Source organism: Oncorhynchus clarkii, chromosome 6 (assembly GCF_045791955.1).
Source record: "Oncorhynchus clarkii lewisi isolate Uvic-CL-2024 chromosome 6, UVic_Ocla_1.0, whole genome shotgun sequence".
NCBI classification, from domain to species: domain Eukaryota; kingdom Metazoa; phylum Chordata; class Actinopteri; order Salmoniformes; family Salmonidae; genus Oncorhynchus; species Oncorhynchus clarkii.
The window spans coordinates 28,657,126-28,670,340 of NC_092152.1; the positions used below are offsets into that span (position 1 = coordinate 28,657,126).

Sequence of the window (13,215 nt, forward strand, 5' to 3'; positions counted from 1 at the left end):
AATGCCAACTGTAAAGTTTGGTGGAGGAAGAATAATGGTCTAGGGCTGTATTGCATGATTCGGGCTAGGCCCCTTAGTTCCAGTGAAAGGAAATCTTAATAATACAGCGTACAAGGACATTCTAGAGCAGGCCTGGGCAACTCCAGTCCTCGGGGGCCTGATTGGAGTTATACTTTTGTCCCAGCCCCATCTAACACACCTGACTCAAATAATCAACTATTCATGATCCTCAGTTAAAAATGCAATTAGTTTCAATCAGGTGTGTTTGCTAGGGATGGGTGAAAAGTGTGACACCAATCAGGCCCCCGGGGACTGGAGTTGCCCAGGCCTGTTCTAGAGGATTCTATACCTCCAACTTTGAGGCAATAGTTTAGGGAATACCCTTTCCTGTTTCAGCATGACAATGCCCCCATGCACAAAGCGAAGTCCATACAGAAATGGTTTGTCGAGATCGGTGTGGAGGAACTTGACTGGCCTGCACAGAGCTCTGACCTCAACCCCATTGAACACCTTTGGGATTAATTGAAACGCCAACTGCGAGCCAGGCCTAATCGCCCAACATCAGTGCCCAACCTCACTAACGCTCTTGTGGCTGAATGGAAGCAAGTCCCTGCAGCAATGTTCCAACATCTAGTGGAAAGCCTTCGCAGAAGAGTGGAGGCTGTTATAGCAACAAAGGTGGATCAACTCCATATTAATGCCCATGATTTTGGAAGGAGATGTTCGACAAGCAGGTGTCCACTACTTTTCGTCATGTAGTGTATTTTCTGTTGTGCCACTCCTCCAGAATAATATTGTAGATCTGTTTACTATGAATCATTCAGTAAATCAAATCTAATTGTATTTCTCACATGCGCCAAACAGGTGTAGACTTAACAGTGAAATGCTTACCAGCCCTTAACCAACAAAGCAGTTAAAAAGTAAGAAAAAGTAGGTAAATAAAAAAAGGAAACAGTATCACAATAAATTAACAAGGCTATATTTATTTAACTAGGGAAGTAAGGTTAGAACAAATTCTTATTTACAATGACGGCCTACCCAGGCCAAACCCTAACCCGGATGATGCTGGGCCAATTGTGAGCTGCCCTATGGGACTGCCAATCACTGCCGATTGGGATACAGCCTGGAATCGAACCAGGGTCTGTAGTGACACCTCTAGCACTGTGATGCAGTGCCTTAGACCGCTGCACCACTCGGGAGCCAATATACAAGGAGTACCGGTACCTAGTCAATCTGCAGGGGTACGAGGTAATTGATGTGATTGATGTCATTTGTACAGTACATACAATATAGGTGGGGGTAAAAGTGACTAGGCAATCAGGATAGATAATAAACCGTGTGAAAGTGTGTTTATGTGAGTGTGGCGTCAATATGCATGTGTGTGTTTTGTGTTTTGTGTGTGTAAGCGAATGTAGTGTGTGTGTGTTGGAGTGTCAGTGTAGTATGTGTGTGGGTAGAGTCCAGTGAGTGTGCATAAAGCCAGTGCAAGAGAGTGAAGTATGTGCCTCAGATGAGGGCATCTTGCTTCTGACTTCAACTAGATGATCAGACAGATCCCTTTCTGACAGTTATAATCATTTAGGCCCTTCCTCAATGATACTTCGCCATTTTTATTTTCAGTACAGATCAATAGATGCTGTACATAGATTCCATGCAGGGAAAAATGACTAAATAGAGTTGAAATCAATATATAAAGTTTTCATTGGTCAGCTTCAGCTTCACAGCTGTGCACTTAAATGCACTAGGCTACACCAGTATATAATGCTGAGCATAGAAAAATGCACAATTTCCAGGGTTAGGAAAAGATTGCATGCGACAGACAGGTACTAGAATATTAATGCACAGTGACAGGTATCATTTGACAATTTTTCTTCTTTTGCCACATTTCTGAAGTCATCTGATAGTCACAGCGATAGACATGATTCGTAATAGGTGATGGTCAGAGGGGGAGGTGCATTTAAAATAAGCAATTTATTTATCTTTGAGAATATAGCACACCTCTTTGGAAATATATAAGTATCGTAGAAAAATGTCTTTAATCATTTATTTCTCCTTATATTAGCTGGAATGGGTATACGTGTTGTCGTCGTCCCTGTTTATTAGTCAACATCACACATGTAGATAGATTCCCCTCGAAGGTACCTCCAAAAGCCCTAACTCACTGCAGAGGGCATCATGCAGCTGGGGTTAGTGCAATGGCCAGGACAGTCCTGTCTAGGTGGGAGGGCTGGAGATCCAACCTCATAACAAGAGGATTTCATTACCAAACTAAACCTAAGCTCTGCTAACAGACCATGCTTATCCCATGCTGCTGAGCCTTGCCTTTCCAAGTGTTTTGTTCCAGGAACACACCAACACACAATTAGCATGGCGGCGTGTAATTAAGACTTTTTTCTCTGAGCCTGTCATTATCACATGGCTTTAGCCCAACATGGTTCCTGCATGCTGCTGCTGCTGGGTTCACAGCTTGGACAGGAGACAGGGATGCATGGGATGACATGAGCATGAGAGATAGTGCTGCTGCTGGGTTCACAGCTTGGACAGGAGACAGGGATGCATGGGATGACATGAGCATGAGAGATAGTGCTGCTGCTGGGTTCACAGCTTGGACAGGAGACAGGGATGCATGGGATGACATGAGCATGAGAGATAGTGCTGCTGATGGATACAGCAGCACTAAGGAAATAAATACAGTGTTGTTGGAGGATTAGGTGTTTCTAAAGATTACTGTATAGTATTATCATATCATAATATTTGGTCTGCTTGATAGAAACCCCGACTTCTCTCTCTGTCAGAAAGTGAAGTTCTGTCTGTAAGTGCCCACTGGAACAAATGTTTATGAATATTACTTTCTCTATTTCGTAGAACAATATATCTAAAAATAAGATACAACAAAAAGTAGCTACTGCAGGCAGGCTACGTAGAATTTTAAAGATTTAAATTAAAGTATAGACCTATTAGTTGACATTGTCATGGATCTTGGAAGCATTGTTAGTCACATAATAACCATTGATATCTTGCTGATGTTGAAACAACAGGATACTATTACCATATGAATGGTAACGTTGTAATGTATAATATGGTCAAACTGTTCCTTTAAGCATACCCGTCTACATGGTGAATGAAGTGTCGTTTTTCAGCGTTAACTCCTCCTTTGCATTCTGAACAAGTTGCGCTGTTTCTTACACTTGAACAACCAAGTAGTTTCTAAGCGCATTCCCCGTTAGCTAATGTGGAGGGAAAGCGGGTTCTTTTTTTTTACCTACCTGAAAATATAGATTTGGCACCGGATATCACTTGACAGTTAATATAAGAACATACGAAGGTCGGTTATTAAAGGTAAACTTCCTCGAAGTAAATATAGTTTTGATCGAAACTCTTGACTGAACGAGTGTCCCGTGAAGAAAGCAATAGCTGTGGTTCCATGCTTATAATAAGACTCATATTTTGCCTGTCGAATTGAAACTCACATATGATATTAGGAAGTGAAATGGGACGTCATCCTTGAATTTAAATTGGTTCGTGCCCAGTTTGTTTGCCTGTGAGCGTCTCGGGAAGAATATCGAAGTTGCATTCTTCAGCACCCATACGGAGGGAGAGTGGGTTGCAACTAGCCCACTGGGTAGAGTGAAGAAGACACTTCTGGGAAGTTGCTTTATTCGGCTATTGACGCCGAAATTAAAACAGTTGCATTTGGTGGATTATTGGGGAGTTCATCATCATGGAAAAGTTGGAGATTATTCAGTATATCAAAATGGAGATGTGAAAACGTTGCACTTTGTTTTCACACTGTCAGTTTTGGGTTTATTCTAGTGCGTAAACCTTTGCAGATAGTCGATTTATTTCGGTTTGTTGGAGCGATCGTGCATTCTTGTCAACTTTATCAGGGAGAAACTTTTTCATCAGCAAAATGCCACAACTTAACGGAGGTGGTGGTGATGATTTGGGGGCGAATGATGAAATGATATCATTCAAAGATGAAGGCGAGCAAGAGGAAAAAATATCCGAAAATGTATCAGCGGAGAGGGATTTGGATGATCTGAAGTCTTCGTTAGTGAACGAATCGGAAAACAACAGTAGCTCGTCAGACTCCGAGGTAAGGCCGTTGTATGCTGATCTGAAGTCTGATCTATTGCAAACGCGTGTCTATAGCCTATATGCTTTATACTACATGCCAATTTAAAAAAAATATTTTTGGTATAGCCTATTGCTGAAGTAGACTACTATTACATGTTTTCCCCTTTTTGTTCTGTGTGCGCCTCTGTCCTTGTCAGCAAGCAGAGCGGCGCCCTCAACCAAGACCGGACTTGGACAGTTACGAGAAAACCAGGGATTACTTTAGTGAAGGTAAAATCTGTCACTTGCAATGCTACATTGTTACATTTGCTTTACATTTGTTTAATGAATTTCATATGTATGTGATGTCCCTTCTATTTACTGATATTCATGCTCTGTCCTTGCAGCCCTCAGAAGACAGCAAGATGGTGGCTTTTTCAAGAGTCCCCATTATCCTGGGTACCCGTTTCTTATGATCCCAGATCTTACCAACCCCTACCTATCCAATGGGGCCCTCTCCCCTAGCGCAAGAACGGTGAGTGACCATAACAAAATGAATCTACAATGTAGGCTATTCTTTAGTGTTGACAGTTATCCGCGTTGCTTTCCACTGAAGGCATGTGTAAAAATTGGTTATGCACAACCAGACCGCCATATTCCCTTCGAGTGGCCTCTCAAGGAGTAGGCTAACTAGTTCTTTGTTCTTCTGGGATTTTTTTCCTCCTGTCAGCCTTCTGTAGGGTACTAACTTCACATTTTTAGGCTCGATCTCTAATTCAGATGAAGTCCATGATTATCTATGTGTTGGTCTATTTATTTCGAAGCAGAAGTGATTATGATAAATATGAGCAGTTAAGTGTTTTGTAAATGTGATTCTTCAACGGAAGCTGTGGCATTCGGGTGGTTAACAACTTATTAGGTACTAAGTACATACTACATTGAGAACCATGAATTCCAAAGCCCATCTAATGTTCCATAGAGCCCAAATTCAACAATAAGTATGAAGGACAACTTTGCAATAATGATAACTTGTGGGTGATAGCCAACATGTACTCTTACAAACAGACACTTTATGCACATGGCATTATCAGATGTTGCAGTCAAAGAGACCTGAGCAAAACATGATGTAGTAGGCCACAGTAGTGTCCAATAACCTGTCATTCTGAATGTGCTTATTTTCAGGAGTTGACTGTCCTGTCAAAATTAGTTTTAGCCCAGTTATTTACCTAAAATCATATGCCCATATATTTTTAATAATAAAAATAATATAATTTATCACCTTAGATATCTGTATGCATTTCATGTAGATAATGTTATCCATTGTGTATGTAATTCACAATTAAATAATGTGCATCATTATCAACTAAATAATAGTGCAAACGTCATTAAAATACCACCTAATGAAATAATGTTGTTGTTAAGAGCATTTCCATCCCCCAGTCCTTCTCACCCTAAAAAGCAAGTGATTTGGATGGGACCAGTCAAGCATTTCAGTGAAAAGCAATTATCCCCTTTCTTCCTCTGCTTTTCCCTGCCTCCTTTTCACTGTTCCAAACCAACTCTCCCTGCCTCCTTTTCACTGTTCCAAACCAACTCTCCCTGCCTCCTTTTCACTGTTCCAAACCAACTCTCCCTGCCTCCGTTCCACTGTTCCAAACCAACTCTCCCTGCCTCCTTTTCACTGTTCCAAACCAACTCTCCCTGCCTCCTTTTCACTGTTCCAAGCCAACTCTCCCTGCCTCCTTTTCACTGTTCCATACCAACTCTCCCTGGCTCCCTGTACCTTCCATTCAATTAGGGAGGCGTTTGTTGACCATTGTTATTCTGAGCAGGCGCTTGATGGCTTCATTGGAGGTCTCCATTGGGGCTCATTAACTAAATGGCTACTCTCTACACACAAGTTGCATACCACTGTGGAGATCCTCTTTTGTTCCTCAAGCCATTTGTAGGGATAGGCAATTAGCATAATTGTTGCATTTAATTAGCATGCCTGTGTTTTTTTTCCATGTTTAAATTTCATTCTCATGGACATTATCTAGATCTATTCCAATTCTTGCTTTAATTTCGGTTCCTTCGATCTATGGTTTGAACCATACCATTTTTTTTGTACACTCCTTGCCTGAATTTGGCAATGAGATTTAAAAAGTTTTTCAAATTAAGATAATTTTCTTTACAAAATGTATGGTCCATGTTTGTGCAAGCAATCCATGCTGCTCTCTCACATCATAAAAATATTAATTGTGTGGACAAATATACAATATTTTCCTTCTCACTGTTTCCTTATTGATGTTTTTCATCACTTCCTCTTTTTTTTCTGTGTGAGTTGACCAAAATGTAAATCCTATCCAAGGTCAGTGATATCAGAAAAAAATATGGCTATTTTTTGCAAATGTGCCAGGCCCTATTTACTAATAACCTTCCATGTTGTATTCCTTGCAGCACTTGGTATTTTAGCAGAACTTGTGATCAAATAGCCTATTTATTATGTTTAGTTAGCGAAATAATAAGTAAGTACATTTTACTTAACCCTGTCTTGAACTCGCGTTGTTCCTCCATGACCCCTCACACAAAGCATGCTGGGACCTAGAGCTCCACCTCCGCATGGTTTTGATTTGGTTTAGAAAAACAAACTCTTAAACAAAAAGTTAGTTAGGATAGCTGTCAGTTTTCTTTCTCAATGTTATACGCTTTAGGGAGGGATCCACATTCCTTCTAAGCCTTTCCAATTTGGAGCTATATCCCCTTAATGACATGGGGAGGACAGAATCAGGTCAATGGGATGTATTGAGCCCACTCTGTCAATCAGCACAACCATGGTAGAGAAACTACAGTGAGACAATGGCTGGCTGGAATACTCAGGATATTTACTGAACAAGTAGTCCTAAACGGCACATTTACTGGTATTGCCCCATTGAGCTGAATAAAACTCATTGCCTGGGATCTAACAGAAAATGCTCTGAATTCGAATAATCAGATAATTTATCATCTTTTAAGCCTACAATGACAGATATTGAACCGTTATGCCAAGTTGGATACAGCTGCATTTAATAGAGAATACTTGTCACTGGTCTCCGCTCAAACATTGGGTTAACAAGTTTGTTAAACTAATGAGTTCCACAGTAACATTTGCTCTGTACATACCTTCAAGGTTTTCTAATTGGTTAGTTAGCTGGAGAGTGTGACTGAGGTCTCTATACAGGCTCATAGAGTAGATAATTAGTCTTGTTGAGTTTGACAGCATTGCTCCAGATTTGGGCAGAAATGAATTAAGGGCAGAAAGATATTCTACAGTACTTTTGTATACTTTTTATCCATTAGTTCTAAAAGTAGCGCCCGCGAGCCAAAAGTGATCCCCGAAATTTGCGTACTACGTCACAAATGTGCAGATATGTGCACCACATCATATTTCTCTCTCTCTCTACTGTGTGTGCATCTTATTAGCTGTCACTCAAATGGCGAGGGCTGAAGCTCATTGGCTGAAACTCAAATTGCTAGGGGGCAGGCCCACGTTGGGGGAGTAAATGTTGCTTTCAAACTAGGGATTTTGTGGCTAATTGAGGTAAAACTGTAATTCTGCACTTAGATTATGGATGTATGAACTACACATTGGCACATCCCGGCCTAAAGGGGGAGGTTTAAAAAAATATTTACTAGTTGCCAAAGTACCGGAGCATGTCTTCAACTTCAAATCAGTTTCATACAGTAGTTTGGTGTTGCAAATATTCTGTTCTGGAGCTCAGTTAAAACAGAGTTCAGAATAAGGAATGTAAACACAGATATTGGAGCAGTAAGGGTACATTGACAACACGGTCTTCCTTGCTTTGAATCAACCAATTGATAACAAGCGTAATGGATGTATCATAACTTTAGTAGTAATTAGTGAATGCTTCATATCTCTAACCTTTATGTGGAATTGTTTGGGAAGTCTTGCTTTTTCTCCCCAAGGTGCATTCTCTCTGTCTCTGGGACAATGTTGTCGACAACTCCCCCTTCTGGCCTCCCCCAGTAATATAGATACTATGATAATACATGGGCATTTTCAGTCAATTGATATGCCATGTTGTAGAAGAAGCAGTGTAATGTCCAGACGAAGAGAGCAGGGACAGAGGCTTCTCAAGAGACCACCATGATTTCTCAGAATACGCCTGGTTTCTTTGAGTGTTTCTGGTTTAATCTAGTATTGTATGTCAATTGTTTTGAGGCACAACTTGAGAATGTGGATATGACAACCCTAACGTGAGCAATGGTAAGACACTTTGGCTCAGCACAACATGAATCCCTAGATGGAGAAGCATAACTGATTTAGTGGCTGTTCTGAGCTGACATTCCACTGTAATCCGCTGAGGGTTCAGGAGGAACTTTGCTGTTGGAATTCCGTTTCACTAGACTTTTGTCACGGCTGGAGGGCCAAGGAGGCTGTCCCCTGTGAGGTAGAATGTCAGACGGTGTTGTTTTTAGGCCTAGTGTAGATGTAATTAAGAACTCTCAGTGACGAGTGCTGGAGGAGGTGTTCCAGACTACGATGTTCATCGGCCCTATTATATTTTAGTCAAGATTGTTTTCTTTTTTTAAAGGGACACCCTTTGTACAATGTTGTCAGTAACAGTGATTTACCTCTTGTGTGAGAGGTGTCTGTCATTTTGGCTAAAGTCAGTTGAATACAACTAAATCAAATGCATGTATGCTAGTCAATCATGGGCTGTGAAATAGGGGTGTTACTATGTCTGAACATGTCAGTTACTACAATTGCATGCTTCACTGACGTCTTCATTTTTCCAGTCTTGCTGATGGTTTTGGTGTTTAAAAATGGGTAGACAAAGACAAGTAAACAGTGGCATTGTCCTATTGAATAAACGGACCTCTCCTTGTATAAGCAAACAGTGTTTGTGTGGAGCAGTCTTTTCATCAGGTAAGACACTGCCTTTTCCACTAACCTTGCAGTCCCAATGGTGGAGGGGCGGTTGAGGAGACGAGCATCAGGGGAGGTTCTGTGGCTGCTCTGCTACAGAGGGGACAGTGTCCAGGATGCTCATTCTGACAAGCCTCGATACTGTGCGACTGCTGAAAGTAATCTCAATGTTAGCTGGCAAATATTTTTTTACAAGGACTGTGTAAACAGAGCTAACATTTTTTTACTAGGTTTATGTTTTAGAAAAGTTTTTTTTCTTCAAAGGCAAACAAGTCTACATCAATTTAGTAGCAGCCTTTTGATTAAAAAAAGATTGCACGCGCCCTCAGGGACGTCAAGACCAGCTAACATCTCACAACTAAAATGATTTATTTGTCGTAAATGGTCTTATTGTTTGCAATGGGGGAAATTAAATGCTCAAAAAGCATTATTATTTGGCTAAACTGAAGTAAACTACAGATCTGAAGAACGGTGTACTACTAACCCTTGTATATACAGCTCTAACCCAGATTAAGTTCTGATATGTCTTAAAGATGGTTTGAAAACCTTTCTCTAGTACCCACCCATATTAATTGAATGAATAGAGTATAAACCATGTTTTACACTTTTTTAGATTTTGGTTTTCTACTGATTACTTCATGCAGTGGTGAAGGTGCTACTTAGGTCTTTGCTCTGGATTCTCAGCCCAAATATCTTCCTGTGTCTCGGGGAGGATGGATATTTCTCTGTATTTCATCTTTCGGACTCAGGGTTGTTCATGTTCGGTTCATAACAGCACTTGTATTGAAGTGTGTGAAATGGTGCCAGTCCTGGTCTCTATTCCTCCCTCTATGGTCTCTGTGGAAAGCATGAGCTGGCGTCAAATCCTACCGCCATCCCCTCGCCTACTAGCTCACCACCTACCCACCCTCCCTCCCGCCTGCCATTAGAAATTCTGTTTATAGCACTCACTGGCTTCTCAAGAGCAGGGCCCATCAGGAGCATCTCGGCCCCCTTTGAGGAAAGGATAACCACCCCCTCAGCCGCAGACTCCCTACGTTCTGTGACATCAATGAATCCTTTTGAAGTGCCCATATGAATATGTGTGCAAATGTGTTTTTATCAATTTATCCCAGATATGTGTTTTGGTCTAACCAGAACTACTGCAGAGTTTGAGATGTAGTACAGTACTTGTCTTCATGAAAAAAAATTGGGACTACTTTTTGTCAAACCTGATAGGTATTTTGCCAACCAAAGCATGGATACCTTTCAAATCCACTTTGATAGCATCTGTTTTACTTGATACAGTAAGTAGAAATGTATATGTTATTTGTGAAACAAGTCACCTGGCCTAGTTTTCCAGGTTTACGTTAGGAGCAGGTTAGAAGGCATCTGATTAAGTCTTTATGACCATGAGTCAATGGCTTGAGTCAATGTAATGTTGTGCAACATCAAACCCCAGCAGCAGGTTTCAGGAAACCACACGTTGATCATATATACCTGTCTATCACTCATTTCACCTAATATCTTCAACATTGTTACTGTGTAGGCAGTTTCCTGACCCTCTCCATGCCTGAAAAGAAAGACAGCACAGCACTGTTTGATGTACATGGATGGGTTGATATTTGCAGCCCTCTTTTAGCAGATTCTCCTATTTTTCTAGTGTCTTTAGGATAGGCCATGATGGGGTTCAGAGAGTCAGAGGAGTCAAGGTAGTGAAAATGCAATATGATTCTCATTGACAAACCTGTCATCTTTGGCATGAAGGTAAGGGCTAAGCCATGTGTGATATGTGGAATTCTCCCACTAAACAAAGGAGCTCCCAGCAAGGCCATACAGCTGTTAACTGTATTGAAAGTAGAAAGGTTGCCATGACATGAGCAGGAGGTTGTGGGGGTTGGATCATATATCATATGAATGCCAGCATGTCTCATGCTCACTAATGTCTATGGTCTCCGTTATTAGGAGTAAGCCTCCGTTTAGGAGGGAGTTTTTCTCCCTAGTTTTATCAGGGGATCTGAGTAATCAATCTGCCTCACAGGTGATTGGGCCAATGGCTGATTGATGGGGAAGGGGGCACAGTGACGACACCACTACTCACAGCTTTGGGGTTCCTTGTACGTGGCCCTCCACTTTGCAGAGACTTGTTTATATTACATTAACTAAGGTTAGCTCTCAAAGTGTACACTAAAGTTTTCATTCCATGCTAATAAAACCTGATTGAACAGCAAACAAAATCTAATCTAAATAGGTTTTATCAGTCTGGTATTACAAACAGCTGTTTTCAGTTTAAGTTGTGCATGCAGCAGAAGAGGGAGAGGGGAGCAGAGAAGGTAAGAGGAGAGATTGTTGATGAGAAGTGGTGGTGGGAGCATAAACTGGGGCAGATATAGGCCTCACTATTCCTTTGCTTGTTATCCCGAGGTCGGCCAGCTTCCAGACCTTGAGGCTCTCATTTGAGGGATTCTCTCCCCCACAGAGCTGCACTACTCTGCTATGGACCAGAATGCATTGCCCTTTCCTCACAGGCCAATCAGAGAGCTGCAGGACACTGTCAGATCCTACAGATCTAGATTCACTGGTACTTAGATCTTAATCTGGTCTCACTTAAATTCATATAACGGCCATGGAAATAATTTTTTAAGGCTTACTCTGCAATTTTTACTCTCAGGACCGCAGGATAAAGTAAGTCAAGTAACTACTGGTAGGTTACCATAGGTTAATTGTGAAGTGTATATACTAGTAGGGCCAGATTAGACTCTCCAATCTATACTATATAAAGAAATGGTTGGGTATCTTTCCAGCATGAGTTTAGTTGTCAGTGAGCGGAGCAGCTGTTGTTCATGTTGAAGTTGTAAATCAGTGTGTCTCATTCCAGCACTGCTGGTCCCGGCTTAAGTCTCCTGGTGAAGGGCTGTAGAGCCATCACGTTGCACCTGCATGCATTCTAAAGGTCCTAGATACCACCGTAACACAGTAAGATGAGGACATCTTTTCTTGGACACACATGGACATTGGACATAGTGTCCCTCTGTCATAAGACCTACGTACTTGGTGATTACATGACACTTTGAAAGATTTGTGAGAAACGTGTGTTAATGAACATGCAGTGCATGGAATCAATACAATGTCAAACAAGTTCACTAAAGTGTGAACTGGTGTGCTACTCCCATTTCAACTCTTATTACAATTTCATACATATTTACAGTGTAATAACACTAGTGTTTATAGTACACTAGTGTAATGTAAGCTTGCATACATTTACAAGCAGCAGATGGATGTATTGGAATGTTTCTTGGAAGAGAGTAGCTTGCTACCCATTTGACTGAATGTCAACATTTGTTAAATCACTTTAAGCTTCTGGAGATAAGGATTAACTTGTTCAGTGGAGGATGTCTGGGGAAGATGCAAGACTTTCAAACAAGGTTCTTTGGATAAGGCATGTAGGTGGAACATCACTTTTGGACCTGTGACAGGGCTTTCAGTGTAAGGCCATAACTGAAATGGTTATTTAGTTATCATTCAGCTTGTTGATGTGGATGTTGTCCTAACATTTAAATTCCCCATTTGCCTCTGGTTGCCTTAGCTGCCTCCATGTGGTATACCAATTGTACTTGTTAAGGAGTCCCAATGTTCTGCAGAGCATCACATTTGATTAAAGCAAAGACACAATTCACCTGAAATGTGTAGCTTCGTTTTCTCCACTTGTGGATCTAGTTAGTCAGACGAGTTGTAAAATGGTCACAGCTTTTAATTGTTTGATTTGTAGTTTTTATGTCCTTTCATGGAATATTTCAAACCATTATGCAATGTACTTGATTACCATGAATAATACACGCTGATGAATTCCAGCTGAGATCGTCAAGCTTTGGTTTCAAGTGATTTTGGGATTTCCCCTTCTCCTGCCTTTTAGCAGGGACATGCACATAGGATTGTCTAACGTTCGCCAGCCGCAAATAATTAGCACCTCTGAACAGTGTCGGCAGTCACTCTCTTTTGTGTTCACACAGCAAAGACCTTGGTCGTCAGTCACTCAGCCTGGTTAAAGTACTCCGAACCAGAAGGTGGCTGTAGCGTTGTTTGGCAATGCTTGTCCGTTTGTGTTGCTTAGTTTATGGTCTAGATTCGAATGTTAGTTTGCTAGCTGCACTAATATTGCTATTTTGTAGAAAGCCCTTGTTGATACTAGCTAGATAATTACCTACCAAGATGACGAAGAAACTATTTAATTCACTTTCCATAATCACATACTGCCAGTGCCAGCCCATAGC

At 41.1% G+C, this 13,215-nt stretch overlaps 1 protein-coding gene across 2 annotated transcripts in view; it reads left to right on the forward strand.

Moving 5' to 3' along the window:
• The first annotated feature begins 3,174 nt into the window (after positions 1 to 3,174).
• Positions 3,175 to 13,215, forward strand: part of LOC139410921 (transcription factor 7-like 1-B) — a 49,685-nt gene continuing 39,644 nt past the window's right edge. The window contains exons 1-3 of one of the 2 annotated variants that reach the window (XM_071156588.1): positions 3,175 to 4,096; positions 4,275 to 4,347; positions 4,464 to 4,591. In XM_071156588.1, the coding sequence (XP_071012689.1) occupies positions 3,911 to 4,096; positions 4,275 to 4,347; positions 4,464 to 4,591 (387 nt within the window). In that variant the 5' untranslated portion in view covers positions 3,175 to 3,910. The remainder of the gene's footprint in view (positions 4,097 to 4,274; positions 4,348 to 4,463; positions 4,592 to 13,215) is intronic. The other variant, XM_071156587.1, reaches the window with a different exon arrangement.